This window comes from Leptidea sinapis, chromosome 18 (assembly GCF_905404315.1).
Source record: "Leptidea sinapis chromosome 18, ilLepSina1.1, whole genome shotgun sequence".
Classification (NCBI taxonomy): domain Eukaryota; kingdom Metazoa; phylum Arthropoda; class Insecta; order Lepidoptera; family Pieridae; genus Leptidea; species Leptidea sinapis.
Window position 1 is genome coordinate 1,025,586 of NC_066282.1, and position 20,321 is coordinate 1,045,906.

At 44.2% G+C, this 20,321-nt stretch overlaps 1 protein-coding gene across 2 annotated transcripts in view; it reads left to right on the forward strand.

The window, feature by feature from the left end:
* LOC126969619 (regulatory-associated protein of mTOR) overlaps window positions 1-20,321 on the forward strand; it is a 52,166-nt gene that overhangs the window by 20,668 nt on the left and 11,177 nt on the right. For both annotated transcript variants that reach the window (XM_050815166.1, XM_050815167.1), the window contains exons 12-22: window positions 1,877-2,231; window positions 12,120-12,198; window positions 15,517-15,629; window positions 15,790-15,902; window positions 15,972-16,077; window positions 17,897-17,986; window positions 18,136-18,336; window positions 18,827-18,956; window positions 19,050-19,196; window positions 19,309-19,412; window positions 19,745-19,819. In XM_050815166.1, coding sequence (XP_050671123.1) covers window positions 1,877-2,231; window positions 12,120-12,198; window positions 15,517-15,629; window positions 15,790-15,902; window positions 15,972-16,077; window positions 17,897-17,986; window positions 18,136-18,336; window positions 18,827-18,956; window positions 19,050-19,196; window positions 19,309-19,412; window positions 19,745-19,819 — 1,513 coding nt within the window. The remainder of the gene's footprint in view (window positions 1-1,876; window positions 2,232-12,119; window positions 12,199-15,516; window positions 15,630-15,789; window positions 15,903-15,971; window positions 16,078-17,896; window positions 17,987-18,135; window positions 18,337-18,826; window positions 18,957-19,049; window positions 19,197-19,308; window positions 19,413-19,744; window positions 19,820-20,321) is intronic.

Below are 20,321 nucleotides of genomic sequence, written 5' to 3' on the forward strand. Positions count from 1 at the left end.
AATAAACACAAAAAGGAAAACAAAAGAAATAATTATCTACACAAATCTACACTAAATTATGACTATATATACAATGATATTAACCTAAAGTACTTATGATGTTTAGTAGGCATTTAAAAGAATGTATGTAAATAAATCAAATATTATCCAGTATTTTTTTTTTTAATTTGGCACTTGAACTGGCTCTCGGATAAATGGAAAATGTCAACACTAATGAATTCTTTGTTGTAATTGTCAACTAATTGATGCAGAGGTGATCTTATTCCTGCATTAGTACGAAATTTACCTGTTGCAAAAAGTTTACGATTACACAGTCCCCGGATATGGGCTGTTCTAGGAATAACATAATTTAATTTGTTGGTCAATTCTGTACAATCAAATTTGCTATGTATAATGCCGTGCAGAAACATACATTGAAGAAGTTTGCGCCTTGATTGAAGGGATAGTAGTTTATACTTATCTATCAAATCTGCGTACGACATATTGTAATTGTCATAGCATCTGTAACTCATGGATCTTAAGAATTTACGTTGGACATTTTCTATCATTTCGTAATACTTTTTATAAAAAGGGTGCCAAATAGGAACGGCATATTCCAATTGGGAACGTACAAGGGATTTATATAAATGTAAAAAAGTATAGGGCTTCTTAAAGTCAATGGATGTTCTCATGATAAATCCATACATTTTGAAAGCAGTGTTAACAATTTTGTCAATATGAAGATTTAAGTGTAATTTATTATCCAAGATAACTCCTAGGTCCCTAACAGATAAAACTTTACTCAACGTAACATTAGAAAGAGAATAATTATAATTAATAATGCATTGTTTTTTTGAAAAGTTGATAGAATTACATTTATGTAGGCTTAATGTTAATTTATTCTTTCTGCAATAATCAGATAATCTATTTAGGTCCTGTTGGATTAACTCACAATCGTTGAGATTTGTAATTGAGTTGAATATTTTTAGATCATCAGCATATAGTAAAAATTTACAATTATCAAAACACTGCTTTATGTCATTAATATAAATAATAAACAGGAGAGGTCCAAGTATGGAGCCCTGAGGTACGCCAGAAGTGACATCTATACTTTCAGACCTAAATCCATTAATAACTACTTTTTGAGTTCTTTTTGTAATATAAGAAGAAAACCAGCGTAACAAATTACCACGTATACCATTAAAAGCAATTTTACCTAACATAATTTCATGGTCCACCTTGTCAAATGCCTTCATAAAATCAGTATAAATCACATCTGTTTGAACGTTATTGTCCATATTATTAAATAGAAGAGAAGTGAAATTAATTAGGTTGGTAATAGTAGATCGCTTTTTAACAAAACCATGTTGCTCCTCTAAAATTGTACTACGGACAACAGGATAAAGTTCATTATGAACAAGTCGTTCAAAAACCTTTGCTACTTCGCATAAAATAGAAACGGGACGATAGTTTTCCACTAAATGTTTAGAGCCGCTCTTATGAACTGGTACAATGTTTGCACGTTTCCTTACTTCAGGGAAAACACCATATAGAATACATTTATTAAAAATCAGGTGTAAAATTTTATCGAACGCCTTAGAAAAGTCGGATTACATGACGTCTACTTGTAGTTTATTATCCATTGTATTAAGTACAAAGTCGATGAAAGTTATTAGATTTGTGTCTAAAGATCTACCGTGCAAGAAACCATGCTGGTAGGGCGTTATATAATATCGAAAGGCAAAGGCTAGTTGATCTGTAACAGTTTTTCCAAAAGTTTACCTAATACACATAATTTTGAAGTAGGTCTACATTCAGTAATATCATCTCTTATGTGATTTTTGGGTATCGGTGTTATAATAATAAGTAATATAATATAAGTGTGTGTCGCGCGCAGTGCTCCATGATATCGGCGTGCCTGGAGCAGGTGAGCGGCGAGGAGGCGGGCGCGGGCGCGGGGGACGCGCTGCAGCAGTGGGCGTGCATCGCGCTGGGCCGCGGCTGGTGCGGCTGCGAGGCGGCGCGGGGCGCGGGCGCGCGCGACCTGGCGCACGAGAAGCTGGCCGCGCTGCTGGCAGCCGCCGCGCCGCCCGCGCGCGCCGCCGTGGCCTTCGCGCTGGGCTGCTTGCTGCGGGCCGCGCCCGCCGCGCGCTCCGACCACGCCAACGCGCTGGACCACCAGGTGGCCGTGCTGCTGGCGGCCCGCCTGGCGCGGGACGCCTCGCCGCTCGTGCGCGCCGAGATCCTGGCCGGTGAGCGCGTCCCCTCGTACAGATGCTGCGTCACTCTTAACTGAGGCCGCGCTCCGACCACGCCAACGCGCTGGACCACCAGGTGGCCGTGCTGCTGGCGGCCCGCCTGGCGCGGGACGCCTCGCCGCTCGTGCGCGCCGAGATCCTGGCCGGTGAGCGCGTCCCCTCGTACAGATGCTGCGTCACTCTTAACTGAGGCCGCGCTCCGACCACGCCAACGCGCTGGACCACCAGGTGGCCGTGCTGCTGGTGGCCCGCCTGGCGCGGGACGCCTCGCCGCTCGTGCGCGCCGAGATCCTGGCCGGTGAGCGCGTCCCCTCGTACAGATGCTGCGTCACTCTTAACTGAGGCCGCGCTCCGACCACGCCAACGCGCTGGACCACCAGGTGGCCGTGCTGCTGGTGGCCCGCCTGGCGCGGGACGCCTCGCCGCTCGTGCGCGCCGAGATCCTGGCCGGTGAGCGCGTCCCCTCGTACAGATGCTGCGTCACTCTTAACTGAGGCCGCGCTCCGACCACGCCAACGCGCTGGACCACCAGGTGGCCGTGCTGCTGGTGGCCCGCCTGGCGCGGGACGCCTCGCCGCTCGTGCGCGCCGAGATCCTGGCCGGTGAGCGCGTCCCCTCGTACAGATGCTGCGTCACTCTTAACTGAGGCCGCGCTCCGACCACGCCAACGCGCTGGACCACCAGGTGGCCGTGCTGCTGGCGGCCCGCCTGGTGCGGGACGCCTCGCCGCTCGTGCGCGCCGAGATCCTGGCCGGTGAGCGCGTCCCCTCGTACAGATGCTGCGTCACTCTCAACCCGACAGATGTACCTCTAAGATAACTTTCATATTTTGGCTTATTTATTCTAAACTTCATTCCTGGCTTCATCCACAAAATCTACTATTCAGTTGATAGTCCATAGGATTCCACAAGGTTCTCTCTTAGGTCCGAAACTTTTCCTTGCATTTATAAAGGACATCTCTGAAATTACATTGCATTCTCAGTACCCATTGTTTGCTGACGACTTACAAGTTGTGTCAACTATCCTGCCGATGTGATCTTACTGCAGGAATATTTAAATCGGATTATTGAATGGTTGAGTGACAAACATTTACCTCTCAATATCAAAAAATGCAGATTTCGCCTCCAACTCGACTCTTGACGCCAACAGAAATCACCGCCGAGCATCCCGCGGTGTCAGAGCTCAATGCCTGAAGTACAGTTCAGACAAAAAACTGTTCGGCTTGCTCTGTTTTCGTTGGTCGTCAGGAAGTCGAGTGGGCCCGATGGTATTTCTCTAATCGGGCTTAGAACGTCTGCCTCCGAGTTGACGCCGGTGCTAACGTGTTTATTCCGGCACTCTTATTCATAAGACGTAGTCCCTGACTCATGGAAGTAAGCCATTGTCCATCCGATCCAAAAATAAAGAGACAGTTCAGATCCAACAAACTACAGGCCTATCGCTATTACCTCCCTGCTCTCCAAAATCATGGAGAGCATAATTAACCGCCAGCTCTTGGTATACCTAGAGGGTCACCAATTGATCATCGACCGGCAGTACAGTTCGCCATGGTCGGTTGGCAGGTGATCTTCTGGTATACCTAACAAATAGATGGGCGGCGGCTATTGAAACCAAGGCCTGGCAGTTAGCCTGGATATAGCGAAGGCCTTTGATCATGTATGGTACAAGGAGCTCTTCTCAAAACTTCCATCATTTGGGCGCAGGATAAAAGTCGTTGTCGACGGATATTGCTCGAACCCAAAGCCGAACGCTGAAGTGCCCCAAGTCTGTGTGCTATCTCCCACGCTGTTTCTTCTGCATATCAGTGATATGTTGGACACCTCTAACATACATTGCTATGCAGACAACAGCACTGGTGATGCTGTATACCCGGGCCATGCAGGTCTCTCTCGGGAAATCGTCGACCAGTGCCGGGAGAAACTTGTGTCTTCTATCGAGTCCTCTCTCGAGAAGGTCGCGGAATGGGGTAAATTGAACCTTGTCCAATTTAACCCCCAGAAGACTCAAGTTTGCGCGTTTACCACTAAAAAAAACCCATTTGTCGTATCACCGCTCTTCGACAACACTTCCCTTAAAGCCTCGCCTAGTATCGGAATACTGAGTCTCGAAATCTCGAGCGATTGCCAATTCCGTGGTCATCTGGAGGGCACAGCCAAATTCGCTTCGAAGACGCTGGGCGTCATTAATAGAGCACGGCAATACTTCAAGCCGGCCCACATACTAGCGCTCTACAAAGCGCAAGTCCGGCCACACATGGAGTATTGCTCGATCCATTTGACCGCGTGCAACGTAGAGCAGCTCGAATTTTCGGGGACCCAGTGCTCTCTGAACGGCTGGATCAGATCAGATCAGCAGATTTTAAAGAAAAATTGGGAGAGTCCAGAACTAAAGCGGTCGCCCAATTTCACCAATTAGAGAAACGTTTTATCAAAAACATAGCCATTAAAGAGAATTATAAGCAATTCATTAACGAATACATTGAATTTAACCATATGAAGCAATGTTCCGGTAACCAGACACCGGAATCATATTTACCACACCATTGTGTAATACGCGCGGAGTCATTGACCACTGCAACTCGTGTCGTTTTTAACGCATCAGCTAAAACTTCGACGGGGTATTCTTTAAACGATTTAATGTATAGTGGGCCAAATCAACAGAAGGATTTACTCACCCTTATTATTAGTTGGCTTCAATATGAAATTGCTTTTACTCCTGACATCGAAAAAATATTTAGGCAAGTGTTACTCAATGAGAAAGACCAACCTTTGCAAAAAATTGTTTAGCGTGACCATCCCAAACAACCACTTAAAAATTACCATCTAGCTACTGTTACATACGGCACCAAGGCTGCACCATTCCTAGCTATGATGACTTTTAAACAGTTTTGCCCTGTACTTTCTCCGGGGCGTAAAAAGAATAGGGGAGTCCCAGGCCCATGGGTGTCGTAAGAGGCGACTAAGGGCTTTTTTAGAAGTGGGAGAGTCACGCTGCCGTCTTATGACGTCAGCACAATCGGGCCAGACTCGTCCGGGTTAATTACCACACTCGCACAGATTACCGGCGTGAAGTAGCGGCCTAGTGCCGCTATGTTTCGCATAGGTTAGTGTCGAGGACCGGAGGCCATCCCTTCCCCCCCCCCCCACACAAATTATGAGAGCGGTCCGTAAAAAGATATTACCCCAGGAGGGTACCAGCTCTACCAGAGCCGGAGAATCCCTCCCCGAGCACTCTCGCTCGGGCCGCCCTTCGTATTCTGGGGTGGGCACTGAACCGCGCATGACCGAGGACAAACGAGGCAGTAACACCACGGCACCCCGCTCCACGCTCAACGTGGACTTTTGCAATATCAGGGGAATTCACTCCAATTTAATCGCCGTCCACCACCACCTTGAGACGGCGCAGCCGGCCTTGTGTTTCCTTACAGAGACGCAGATATCTCGACCTAGCGATACGTCATATTTAACGTACCCCGGGTACAAAATTGAGCACAACTTTTTGCCTCATGCCGGGGTATGTGTGTACGTTAGGGAGGATATCTGCTGTCGCCGTCTCGACAATTTTGAGGGTAGGGACCTGTCTACTCTCTGGCTCCGCGTAGATTTAGACGACCGCGTCCGTATCTATGCGTGTGTCTACAGGTCCCATAGTGGTAACGCAGAAACCGATCATCTCATGGGCTGCGTTCAAGCTGCAATTGACGTCGTGCTTGCACAGATCCCCTCCGCTGAAATCGTGGTCTTGGGTGATTTCAACGGGCACAATGCCGAATGGCTTGGATCACGTACCACAGACTACGCAGGGCGATCTGTGCATAATTTTGCATTGGCGTATGGTCTGTCCCAATTGGTTGAGTCGCCAACGCGGCTCCCGGATGTGGATAGCCACATGCCGTCCTTATTAGATCTTCTGCTGACTACACATCCCGATGGTTACCAGGTCTTTGTCGACGCCCCTCTTGGAACGTCCGACCATTGCCTGGTCAGGAGTGTAGTGCCTATCCGACGCCAACGTCGCAGACCACCAGCGACCCGCCGCGTTTGGCACTACAAGTCAGCAGATTGGGATAGGATGCGTTCCTTTTTTGCATCCTACCCTTGGGGCAAGGTTTGTTTCTCTTCGGATGATCCTAGTGCCTGCGCCATTGCAGTAGGCGATGTGATACTGCAGGGCATGGATATTTTTATACCAAGCTCTGTAGTACCGATCGGTGGCAGATCACAGCCCTGGTTCGATGCGTCAGTTAAAGCAGCATCTGACTGCAAAAAACAGGCGTATCGAACTTGGGTTGCGGCGCTGGGCACAAAGGATCCGAACTGCAAAGTTCTTAAGAGGAAATATAACCGTGCCTCCAGATTTTTTAAGCGGCAAATCGCCCGTGCGAAGTCTAAGCACGTCGTCAAAATCGGCGAGCAGCTTTCCAGTTACCCGACCGGAACACGCAAGTTCTGGTCGTTGTCGAAAGCTGCTCTTGGTAACTTCAACCAGCCGTCCATGCCGCCGTTGCACATGAGGAATGACACCCTGGCCCATACGGCAAAAGAGAAAGCCGAGCTCCTGTGCGCTCTTTTCGCCTCCAACTCGACTCTTGACGACAACGGAAAAACACCGCCGACCATCCCGCGGTGTCAGAGCTCTATGCCTGAAGTACAGTTCAGACAGAAAACTGTTAGGCGAGCTCTGTTTTCGTTGGACGTCAGGAAGTCGAGCGGGCCGGATGGCATTTCTCCAATCGTGCTTAGAACGTGTGCCCCTGAGTTGACGCCGGTGCTAACGCGTTTATTCCGGCACTCTTATTCCAAAGGCGTAGTCCCTGACTCATGGAAGTCAGCCCTTGTCCATCCGATCCAAAAAAAAGGAGACAGTTCGGATCCGGCGAACTACAGGCCTATTGCTATCACCTCCCTGCTCTCCAAAATCATGGAGAGCATAATTAGCCACCAGCTTTTAGTATACCTAGAGGGTCACCAGTTGATCAACGACCGACAGTACGGCTTTCGCCATGGACGGTCGGCAGGTGATCTTCTGGTATACCTAACACATAGATGGGCGGCGGCTATTGAAAGCAAGGGGGAAGGCCTGGCAGTTAGCCTGGATATAGCGAAGGCCTTTGATCGTGTATGGCACAAGGCGCTCCTCTCAAAACTTCCATCATTTGGGCTTCCCGAGAGCTTGTGCAAGTGGACCTCCAGCTTCCTCACTGGGCGTAGCATACAGGTCGTTGTCGACGGATATTGCTCGAACCCGAAGCCCGTGAATGCTGGAGTGCCCCAAGGCTGTGTGCTATCTCCTACGCTGTTTCTTCTGCATATCAATGATATGTTGGACACCTCCAACATGCATTGCTATGCAGATGACAGCACTGGTGATGCCGTATACACGGGCCATGCCGGTCTCTCTCGGGAAATCGTCGACCAGTGCCGGGAGAAACTTGTGTCTTCTATCGAGTCCTCTCTCGAGAAGGTCGCGGAATGGGGTAAATTGAACCTTGTCCAATTTAACCCCCAGAAGACTCAAGTTTGCGCGTTTACCACTAAAAAAACCCCATTTGTCGTATCACCGCTCTTCGAGAACACTTCTCTTAAAGCCGCGCCTAGTATCGGAATACTGGGTCTCGAAATCTCGAGCGATTGCCAATTCCGTGGCCATCTGGAGGGCAAAGCCAAATTGGCTTCGAAGAAGCTGGGCGTCATCAATAGAGCACGGCAATACTTCAAGCCGGCCCACATTCTAGCGCTCTACAAAGCGCAGGTCCGGCCACACATGGAGTATTGCTGTCATCTCTGGTCTGGTGCACCCCAGTATCTGCTCGATCCATTTGACCGCGTGCAATGTAGAGCAGCTCGAATTGTCGGGGACTCAGTGCTCTGTGAACGGCTGGATCACTTGGCGTTGCGTAGAGACGTCGCTTCATTGTGTGTCTTCTACCGCATTTATCACGGGGAGTGTTCCGAAGAGCTGTTTAACCTGATTCCTGCCGCCGAATTTCACCATCGCACGACACGCCACAAGTTAGGATATCATCCCCACCATCTGGATGTGTGGCGGTCCTCCACAGTGCGGTTTTCAAGAAGCTTTCTCCCTCGTACTACAAAGCTGTGGAATGAGCTTCCTTGTGCGGTGTTTCGGGGACGATACGACATGGGTACCTTCAAAAAAAGCGCGTACACCTTCCTTAAAGGCCGGCAACGCTCTTGTGATTCCTCTGGTGTTGCAAGAGAATGTGGGCGGCGGTGATCACTTAACACCAGGTGACCCGTACGCTCGTTTGTCCTCCTATTCCATAAAAAAAAAAAAAAAAAAAGTTAGCCAAAGATGAAGCTCATCGTTTTCCTGCTGCAGCCGAAGTGGTGAATACCAGCTTCTTTACTGATGACGTATTGCACGGGAGCCATGACCTTGAATCCGCAAAAAGGTTAAAAACAGAATTTATAGCCCTGTTAAGTTCGGGTGGATTCAATCTGAGAAAATGGTCATCTAATAAACTTGATTTATTTGATGAAGATACGGAGAACAGTACTAATGATCACACATATATTTTCAAGCACCAAGAGTCAACAAAGGCATTGGGATTACAATGGAAACCAAGTGATGATAAGTTTACGTTTAACCTCATATTAGAACCATCGTTAAAGCTTACCAAATGCACTTTATTGTCTGACATATCAAAAATATTCGACCCACTTGGTTGGTTATCACCTGTTACAGCCAAGCTTAAGTTGTTATTCCAGGAAATTTCGTTACTTGATCTTCAGTGGGATGATATATTGCCAGAAACCATTGTATCTAGATGGGATACCATAAGAAATAACTTAAATAATAATATAAAGCATATTAATATACAACGTTGGCTACAACGCAACGCTAATGACACCATTGAGTTTCACGGATTCTGTGATGCATCTGAAAAGGCTTATGCTTGCGTTATATACGCTAGGATTCATAAGAACGATCAAAACAAATCGTCGGTTGTCATCGTAGCATCAAAATTAATCAATAATTGTACCTAGCATAAGTTTATATAAATGTGTAATATATGTAATGTTGATGATCCAAAAAAAAAAAAAAAAAAAAAAAAAAAAAAAACACGGCTTGTTCCGTCCAAGAAGATTATTTCGCTACCTAGACTAGAACCATGCGCCGCTGTGATACTATCAAAGTTGATAAAAACAACTTGTAAATGTTTGTCTAAATTTAATATTAAGATATTTGGTTGGTCTGACTCCACAGCGGTATTAGGATGGTTGAGCGGAGATCTTAATCGATGGAAACCATTTGTGGCGAAAAGGGTCAAACATGTAATAGAACAAATACCGTCATCATGCTGGGGATATGTACAGTCCAAGGACTACCCTGCTGATTGCGCAAGTAGAGGAATCACGTCTGACCAGCAAGTTCACCATTCTATATGGTGGTCCGGCCCAGTTTGGTTGCTATCGTTTGAGGAAAAAACCACAGAAAGTACATCCTTCAGTACAAAGGAAGAGATTAAAATTTCAACACAAATAAATGTGTCTACGCTAAAATATGAAAATAACGTTATAGAAACCTTATTAAGCAGACATAACAATTATAAGCAAGTATTGCGAGTTATGGCTTGGATGCTTCGTTTATCTATGCGATTGAGTAACGAGTTGCAATTATACAATAACTTACTGTCGAGTAATAGGTTCCCAGGCGGGCACGCACGTCGTTGACGCGGACTTATCAATGGAATGGGTTATGATGCACATTCGTTGTTCGGTGTACTCGATGACCATTTCGCTGAACAATATAAATATAATCTTGTAAGAAACAACCAAAACCATTTAATTCAACTTTGGAAGAATCAGACATCAATTATAGAATTAGAATATAATGTTCTAAAGAGGATTAGCTCTTCCATAGACAAACAACACAAATTGTTTAATCAATATCTTAACCAATTGCAAAATAATACCAATGACATCAAGATATAGTGACAACAAATGGATTTTTATTATCATCTATAGCCCTTAACGGTGTGTTGAGTAACTTAAAGGGGATACAAGATATATTACTAGATACTGTTTCAGAAATTAATTATGGAAAATTAAAGCTGCATCTATTGAAACCAGACCAACTATACCAAGAATTTAATTTAATTTCAGGGAAATTATCAAAAGAATTGGCGTTACCAATAGACATCAGCAATTCTGAATTACAAAAAATGTATCCATTATTAAAGGTAAAAGTGAGGATGACTACAGACTATTTCATCTTTGAAGTAAGAATACCACTTGTGAGTAGAGATACTTACGAAATTTATAAAATAATTCCGCTACCGAAGAAAGTTGGCAGTAGCATGGTCACCATAGTTCCCGTCTCCGATTACATAGCAATTAACTTACGTAAGGATGAATATGTACGTATTACTCACAATGACGTTGAAAACTGTCTACATGTGGACGCTACGTCACTACTATGTTTTACAAAATGGTCCTATTTTTCATTTAAAGCCAGAGGATAATTTATGTTGGAGGAACAAGGCAACACGACTTTGTAAAACAAATTCAGTGTCGTGTTCAGATCTGTGGATGCCATTAAATAATATGAATAATTATATATACTTCTGTTGTGAGCCTACGACTGTGCGAATTATATGCGAAGACCATGTAACTTCGGAACGTCTCATTGACCCCGGCTTAATAATACTCGGTCCCTCCTGTGTCGACAAGGGGAAGGATATAACCATTATCGCGCCTCGAGAGAGTTAAATAACAACATGAGCATAAGATCAGATGTGGTGGAAATAGATATACCACCAGTTAATCATATATTTAATCAAAATCTGTCGTTCCCTCTCGATTTGGATCCTTTAATAACAGACCATAAAACTGAGTTGGATAAAATAGGATCCAGAATCAGGCAATTGAAAACGGAGGCAGAGTTTGGTAACGGGATGTCCTACCACGACGTGCACCATTACGTTACCCGCAGACCCCGCCCCCGCCGAGGTGTTCCCGCAACCCGCGGTGCGATGCCTCAGCAGCGAGGCGGTCCATTATAGTGTTAGTGAACAATGTGCAAAAGCAGAGTGTAGTGATAAAAAACCAGTGTATAGTGTGAACAAATCTACTGTTGTGTTTAGGTATAGTTTTAGTGATGAGAATAGTGAAATAAAATAGAGACTGTACATTAGATTAAGATTAATTGTTGATCACCACGTACCATTTTCATTATTCATGACCATTTCACCTTACTCCTCTAGGGGGAGCATGTACGAGTGGAACATCGCACATCACGTTGCGCCCTGTCAGCAGTTGCGCTGGCGCATTTTCCCCCAGTTCACGTTCGAGCATCAATCGGTTCGCGTGTGCTCAAAACCATTTCAACCATTTAGAAGTTACGTTCAATAAACTAATTGTTCTTAAGTCTAGTTTAATTTATGAACCAAACATAAATTAATCTGTACGGCAACCAGAACACCGTACACTTGGCGTTGCGTAGAGATGTCGCTTCATTGTGTGTCTTCTACCACATTTATCACGGGAAGTGTTCCGAAGAGCTGTTCAACCTGGTTCCACGACACGCCACAAGTTAGGACCCACCCCCATCTGGGTGTGTGGCGGTCCTCTAGGGTGCGGTTTTCAAGGAGCTTTCTTCCTCGTACTACAAAGCTGTGAATTAGCTTCCTTGTGCGGTGTTTCCGGGACGATACGACATGGATACCTTCAAACTAAGCGCGTACACCTTCCTTTGAGTAATTTGAGTACTTCCGCGATTCCTTTGTGTTGTATTTGGCCATCCACACCTACTTAGATAATCCACCTGACAGAAACGTTAGTTATCAATGCAAATAATAAATCATTAACTTCGCTAGACTGGCTATAATTACAGTGAACATTTACTTTAACTTGGCAGCGTTGCAGTGGGTGGTGCTGACGTTTGAACAACACTTCATTGCAGTGTACCTGCAGCAGAGGCTGAGGCGGAGCGACAGGTGAGCACCTACTTTCATATCCATTTAACCTAACTAAAGTGAAGCAACATCCTCTCAGAACATACTCAACGTCCTTAAACTACTATCTATTAAAGCTGGGCATACATATTAAATTTCAAATATTTTTTCGTAATAGGATATAATATCGCTTATTGAATGTCAAAAACAATGACCCATTCGAAAAAGTATAATATAGATCTTTATAATATGTCAACATATTAATATTGACACGAGAGTGGGTCTGGGATTGGAAATAATACTCCGCTTATAGGAACGAGTCTTTATTTGCGTTCACTTTTTCTGAACTTGCACTACGCCGGTCTGCCGCTGTTCCTCTTGTGGGCGGCGGTACCTTCAACGCGTCACACTACACCGAACACTAAGTCTCTTCTGTCTTCTTCTTCTTAGAACACTTCCAATTTTCACTACTTTTTCTTTTCTTCTTCTTCTTCTTTACACTTTCGAGTCAGAACTAGAACTGCCGTAGGCCACGCTTAGTACGGCTTATATACCCCCGGATCTATTCTATTTTCAAAATGATTCTCCCATTCCATCTTTAAATTTAAATTGTACTAGAAAATTCTTTTAACTATTTTTATCCTGCTTACACATTTTCCATCCCTTTTTTTCTGTTCGATTTGATCCTGAACTTACTAGAAATTTCCATTAACTTTACAAAACCCAAAAAAACTCCATAGACTGGTAGGTGTATCGAACCCGGGTCTACAGCGTCTTAACACTTTTCCGCTAAAGCTACGAGTATTGCTGACGGAGCAGTTAAAATTATCAATGTTTTGAAGTTTGACAACTCTCGTCATGTACGTTGCTGCACGATATGACGTTTGACAACTCTCGTCATATACGTCGTAGCGTTGCTACGCGACAATATGTTGGTACTAACCATAGACTTACAATATACAATTAAAGATTGCGAGAGAGAACATCTCTTACTGAGCTATAGAGAGATAGCAAAGGTAAGCGAATATATTTGGCTACTAATTGTGCATTCGTCATTAGATTAACTCTTCGTTTAGTATTGATAGCAGATAGAGACTTATAGAAACATTGTTGTCACTCCGCCATCGAGCGAGCCGGCGACGACTGGTCTGGAATGCACCTCCTCTGCCGCGAACTCTCCGGGAAGTCCTCCCCCGATTTAGACCCCTCATGGCCAGTGACGGAACCACACGTTACGGAGCTGAGGATCGATAGGAGATATTTGCGGACCACCTAGAGACGCAGTTTACACCCAACCCGACTGCGGATGTGCAGCACATAGAGACTGACGAGCAACATGTGAAGAATTACTTCGAGTCGCTGATAGCGCCGACAGAAGACCCCGTCGTGCCCTCCCCCTGGCCCCGATCGAGTCAATAATGAAGCACTGCGTCACCTACCTGCGCGAGCAATCGCGACGCTGACGCGGCACTTTCCACCGTAGTGGAAGCTCGGCCGAGTCATACTGATTCCCAAGCTAGGCAAGAACATTATGTTGCCTGGGAGTTACCGTCCTATCACTCTTTTGTCCACCACCTCAAAAGTATTTGAGAAGCTACTGTTGCTGCCCTGTAGAGTTAAAACGGTTTCTTGTGCTGTATGAGGTTTCGCGTTATCATGGAGCAATAATGGTGAATATCAATTCAGGAGTCGGGGCTGTTTCACTGCTAGAGTTTGGCTTTCATTGTTTGGAGTTCAGTACAGTAGACATTTGCTTGAACAGATCAGAGAAAGCTATAATGAATAACACCGTGCTGAGACCACCAAACAGTTACCATTGTCTTTTTATTGGTAAGCTTTGCTGTAGGACACTGTTGTGGCGTTTGACCTGGGGTCAGCCATTGCATTTTTCGCTTACGGTTATCGTACAGAATCCATTTTTCATCGCATGTCACAATTCGATCCAACAAGGCAACACAAGTTTCAATACGTGTTTCTTTCTTCAGGTCAGCCAATTCATGAGGTTCCTATTTTCATATTTTTTATTTTATTGATTTGACGCCAATGAGTCAATATTTGTCGGTAAGGTAATGTTAAACCATGCCATCACTCCCTGGGTAGTTTGGCTCGGATCGGATTCCACTCCATGAAAAGCTTTTGAATTCATTCCTAGAAGACTGAAATTCGATATTAAGGCTTAGAATAGCATATAAAGTTTATACTTGATTGTCTCTCGGCAAACCGAGTGTTTAATCAGTCGCTAAAAGACTTAGAAGTTTATAGGATCGTTATAACTCTTAACCGGTAAATTTTAAAAAATCTCAAAAAAAAAAGTACGTACTAATCAGCTCTAAGCATCAAAAAATCACGTCGATCGCCATGTGGAACTGCTCTATTATATTGTGTTTTTGAGCTCGAAGAGCTCAAAATCGTCATTTAGGTACAATTTGAAGCGGGATATATATGAATATGGAATTAATGGGAAGTTGCAGGGATGTCCTTTAGGGTTAACCGTATTCCTAATTTTTTTTATGTTTTAATGTTATGTGTTGCCTATTATTAATGTGTTAAATTATCTGTATAGTAATTTCTTTTGAATTTTTGCAAAACGTGGATAATTTAAATCGGACTTCAGAATTTAGTTAGATAGTTTGTTAGCTGTAAGTTTTCTAAAACTTGTAAAAATTACATAAAAATTATTGAGCTGTGAAGAAAGTGATCAATGATTAAATTGAAAAGATTTTATTTTCAAATATCGAACATCTATTTTGGATGTCCGTTGAAGAAATAATATATTCTATTACAATTTTAACAATTTTTGTGCATACTGCTACTATACATAGTAAAAATAAGCAAATGCTACGTTATGTTAAAAAGGGAAAAACAGTTTTACAGCTCTATATAGTTCAGCCAGAAATGGAAATATAACAATGACGAGCACTTAGATTTGATTAAAACTATTACACATAATACATTCATATTTATAAAATTCGGAAAATTCCCTATTGCCAAGAGATACTTAAAATATCACCAACGCAAAAATAAAACAAAATGGAAATTTTCTCTCCTCCAACCCTTCGCTTCTTTCTGTAAAAGTAATAGTAATGTAATGTCAACAGAGTCACAGGTTCACAATGCTTTAAACCAGGCTCGGTAGAGTAAAAGTATAAGTAAGAGGAAATGTTCCGTGGCAACATTAAGCCCTTTAGGAATGTTTTGTGCGACATTTACGAAATGGCCAAGGTATACTTTTAGACCTAGTTAGACTCTTCCTGCCGCATTTTAAACTTTTGCATCGTCGTGCGATTTGATTTCCATAATTTCAACTCTTCTAAATGTTTAATGTCATTAAGTAATTATTGTAAAGCTAATTAATCACAGAGAGGGCCAGCGCGGCGGCGCCGGCGTGGACCCCGGCCAGGAGGCGCTGGTGGGCGTGCGCGGCGTGCGGACCTGGTCGCCGGCGCAGCACACGCTGTCGCTGCCCGCCATCGGTGAGCACGACCTAGCCATTGTGACAACCGGTTTAAACGAGGCTCATACTAAACTTGACGCTCCTTCTGCTTAATCAATGTAGTTCCATTCTTAGAAACCACCTGCTGTAATTGTGTATGTGTGAGTCGGTCCTTGTAAGCAGCGTGCGTGCGTGTGCAGGGTTCGGGTCGGTGTACATGAAGCTGTGGAGCACGCTGAGCGCCATGTGCCGCGAGCCGCACCCCACGCTCGCCCAGATGGCCAACGACATCTGCTCGTACATCGCCAACCAGGTCAGTCGCTGACTGTTGTGTTGGACGTGCAGTGTGGGCTGTATATTAATATGACGTTATACGCGGCAGGTGGACAGCGTGGGCCGCGACCTGGAGCGCCACAGCAGCAGCGGCTCCAGCTCGCTGCCGCCGTCACCCAACACGCGCCCCGCGCCGCACACCATGCCGCACCACGGTAACATATTACTAAATTTACTATGGAATCGGATGAACGAATACTCAAAGGGTGTGTCGCTTGCTTCTTATTTAGATTATCACAGACTAAACTTGCGTGACGGTCAGCAATATGTCCGGCGTGGTCTGTTCGAATCCAACCTTAACCACACACGATCTGGGCTTATTCAGGGATCGATACTGGGGCCTCTTCTTCTTCCAAAATGATTAACGATCTTCCAGATGTACTTGATAATTCTCGGTGTCTCCTTTATGCTGATGACCTAAAACTCTTCAAAAAGATCAAATCTGATTCAGATTGCATGGCACTCCAGAACCGTGTCATTTAATACGTCCAAATGCTATGACTATATACTATCATGACATTCGGTCGAAAGTGAGGCACAATATCTCGATCAGAAACTATCAATGACCTGGGTGTCACATTCGATCGAAAGTTAACCTTCCATGATCATATATTACCACTCTGGCAAAATAATCCTATAGAATTTTAGACTTTGTCTTGAGGACTTCTGTGGATTTCACATCTGAACCAGTCATAAGGCTTTTATTTGGTGCTTTAGTGCGCAGCAAGCTAAAAACAGCTACGTGTGTGTGGGATCCGCATGAAAGTACTTATGTTCTCCTCCTCGGCGTTTCTTAAGTACGCTTTTGTACAGTTTCTAACCGCTTTACATATATATATATATATATAGTACTGCGGATTCCATACAGAACTGCAATATTCTAGGATACTACGTACGAGACAGGTATAAACTACTACTTTAGTACTGGGACTCTTAAATTCTTTACAGTTGCGAAGAAGGAAGCCTAACATTCTAAATCCCTTGTTCGCAATATCATCGATATGCAGGTTAAAACACAATTTGCTGTCTAGAATGACTCCCAAGTCTCTAGTGTGGTTGACTTCATTCAGGGTTACCTGATTAATCTGATAAAGTCTCTTTGGTGTGTGTTTTTTCCTACTAAATCGAATTATGTGACATTTTTCTGGATATAAGCTCATTGCATTCACATTGCACCACTTTATCAGATTGTCAAGGTCATTTTGCAGAGACTGTGCATCTTAAAAAAAATTGACTCCTGAAAACATTTCCCGATTTCATTAATGAAAATATTAAAGGATAATTGTCCCAAATGTGATCCTTGAGGAACCCCAGATGTAGCAGTGAATGCTTTGGATTTATATCCTCCAACCACAACGAATGATTGTCGGTCCAACAGGTAAGACCTGCACCAATTTAAAAACACGCCGGCTATTCCAATACAGCACATTGTACATATCAACATTCCATGACTTACCCTATCGAAAGCTTTACTAAAATCGGTATATATTGCATCAAATTATTGTCCACGATTCAAATCAAGTTGGTTGAAGTGGAACGTGATTTAACGAAACCGTGCTGTTCAGGTGCGACCATATGTTTAAATTGATAAGATATTTGTGTATACAAAAGGAATTCGAATACTTTTGCGAAAGTGTTTAGTATAGATATAGACTTTTATTTTTTACCTCAATTGCGTATAAATAAATAAATTAGGTATCTCCTCATAATTTTTCTCTATAATTTTTGCCTCATTTGCATATAAATAAACAAAATAAATTAGGTATCTCCTCAACTACCTATCACGTGGAGATAATATCATCATAATATAAAATAATATAATTAATAATATATCATTTGAAACCATGATGCTACAATCAGAATTTTGAAAATTGAATATTTTCTCATAAGGATACAATAAAAAAAACTTGTTGAGGATAATTTATATTACAATTAAACATTACCATGATATAGCGTTGTTTTGTTTCCCGTCAGGTCATCGGCGCGGCAAGTCCGGTCTGCCTCACACCATCTCACAGGACTCTGTGCCAATCAGGGACAGAGACTCCACTTCTTCCACCTCCAGTAAGACTCCTCATTCATTATGTCAACACCGAATGCTTTCTTAATGTGTTAATGACGTTATTTAGTTGTTGTTTCGCAACACAATTCCTATTTATAAAATGTCAATATTTTATATAGTCAACATGCTGTAATATTATGCCGTGTGACAGGTCAGAGTTCAAAGAAGCCGATAGTGACGACGCAGTACGTGGAGTGGGCCGCTGCGCAGTTCACGCGCGGGGACTCGGACGCGAGCGTGGTGGCGGGGCTGGCGGGGGGGGGCGGGGCCGCCGTCGACTGCGAGAGCCGCGCGCACCACGAGCGGGTGTGGCGCCGCGCCAGGAACTCCAGTATCAGGCGGGAAGCGCGAGGTAGGACGAGGCAGTGTTACTTACAGCTCTTAAAGCAAAAATTCTACACATTAGCTCGATTGCGCTCGTCATCTTGAGACATAGAAGTCAGGTCTTAGTAGCGTCATTTAGCTACGGCGCTCATAAAACCGATTAACAATTATTTATTTTATTTTATTTATTTGGGAAATCAAACAGTTTTTCACAAAATATAGTTAAATTTAAATAAAACACAAACAAACTTAAAGTTCCATAAAATTAAGCACAAACTTAAAATTACAAAGTCAAAGGTCGGTCGTTAAATATATCATCTATCATTATTTGTATTAAATTTTAAATTATTATATTCATCAAAAAACCAGCTTACGTTGGATACATTAAAGTCCCCTAACAATAGATCAATATCATAACTATGTATTAATTCAGAAGCATTATCAAAAGATGATTGTGACGATTCGATATATTTGTTACCATAAGTTGCACACTAGCCGGTACATATATCGTAACGCAGCGCTCCGCACGAGCCGCGCGGCGCGTGTCGAGACGCAGGCCTTCCACTCGCGCTGCCCGCTGCCGCCCGCCGTGGTGCTGTTCCACCCCTACGAGCAGCACGCCGCCGTCGCCTCCAAGGACAACTTCGGGTGAGTCTCTCCGCGTGGCGTCGTTTATTCTGATTGCCTATTAGGAATGCGTCTACTTCTACACGGTCACACAACTGAACCTGATATTTTCAGTATATGGGACTGGGGCACCGCGGCCAAGCTGTGCGTGGGCACGTGGCGCCGCACGTGGGGTCGCATCACCTCGCTGGCGTACCTCAACGCACACGATCGGGCCCTGCTCGCCGTCGCCTCGCACCAGGGCAACCTGGCCGTCTACAGGTATGCCCGTATACCTTTTATTGATTACTATTAACTAAACTAATCCGACAATGACTTTTAGATGATTCAACAATAACAAATTAAAATGATTACGTGATTGTTGCTGTCGCAGACCAAACGGCAGCAGCACTGAGCCGCAGCTGGTGTCCGCGTGGCGTGCGCTGGACGTGCGGCCCGCGCCCGAGTACCGGCCGCCCTCGGCGCAGCCGCTCTACAGTACGTACTACAGTACACACGCACGGACCAACCCTTACTTATCACTGTAACTGGGAAGAAAATTATCCGAAATCACATAATATGTAATTGATGATGTTACTTTTTTCGGGCTTTTTTATTTGAGAATTGTGAGTGTGCGTACGGGATAACTAAAAACTTACTTCCGCTAATTTACTGATTTGCACCGGGGGCAACGCTATCAATTACAGCTCGTTTCTGAGACGTCATCGCTCTAATGTTTCGAGTTATCTAATGTTTATAGTTATTGTGAACTATTTATTAGATGAGGCTCTCACTCGCTAATGATAAAATTGTTTGTATCGTGTCCGCAGGTTTGGCGCAGCTGGTCTCGGAGCAGTTCAGCTCGGCAGAGGAGCGGCTGACGACCCGCAGCTCGCGACCAGACTGTGAGTATGAGAGCCGACCATACAACACCTGATCTTTAACTGTATTGTATCCATTCCTGGTGTAGGTTCTTCTTTTAAGTGAATTGAACTGAACAGATCGTGACGTCAGACTACATCGATACAGGTGACAGTGACTAGTATTGGGATCATCGCGTCAGTGACCCACACTTGAAGTTACGAACAGGTCTGACTATGATTTGATTTTGATCACTAAACCCACAGGGCGCGAAATTGCCACAGCAACAATATCGTTTTCAGAGTGGAAGACACTGATTTGGGATTATTCTTGAAATACAAGATGGCCGCCGCTCAAAATTATAATTGCAACATAATTAACATGATTACCTAGGTTTCTCAAGTTTATCGTACGACTCATCGCACTATCACTCGCAAAAAAATGTCCGTGAAAGTAACTAAAGTACAGCAATCGTGCAGTTTCAATGTCCGACAAGAACGCGGAAATTAGTAAGTACTTTACTTAAATGCGAGCGAAAATGTTATG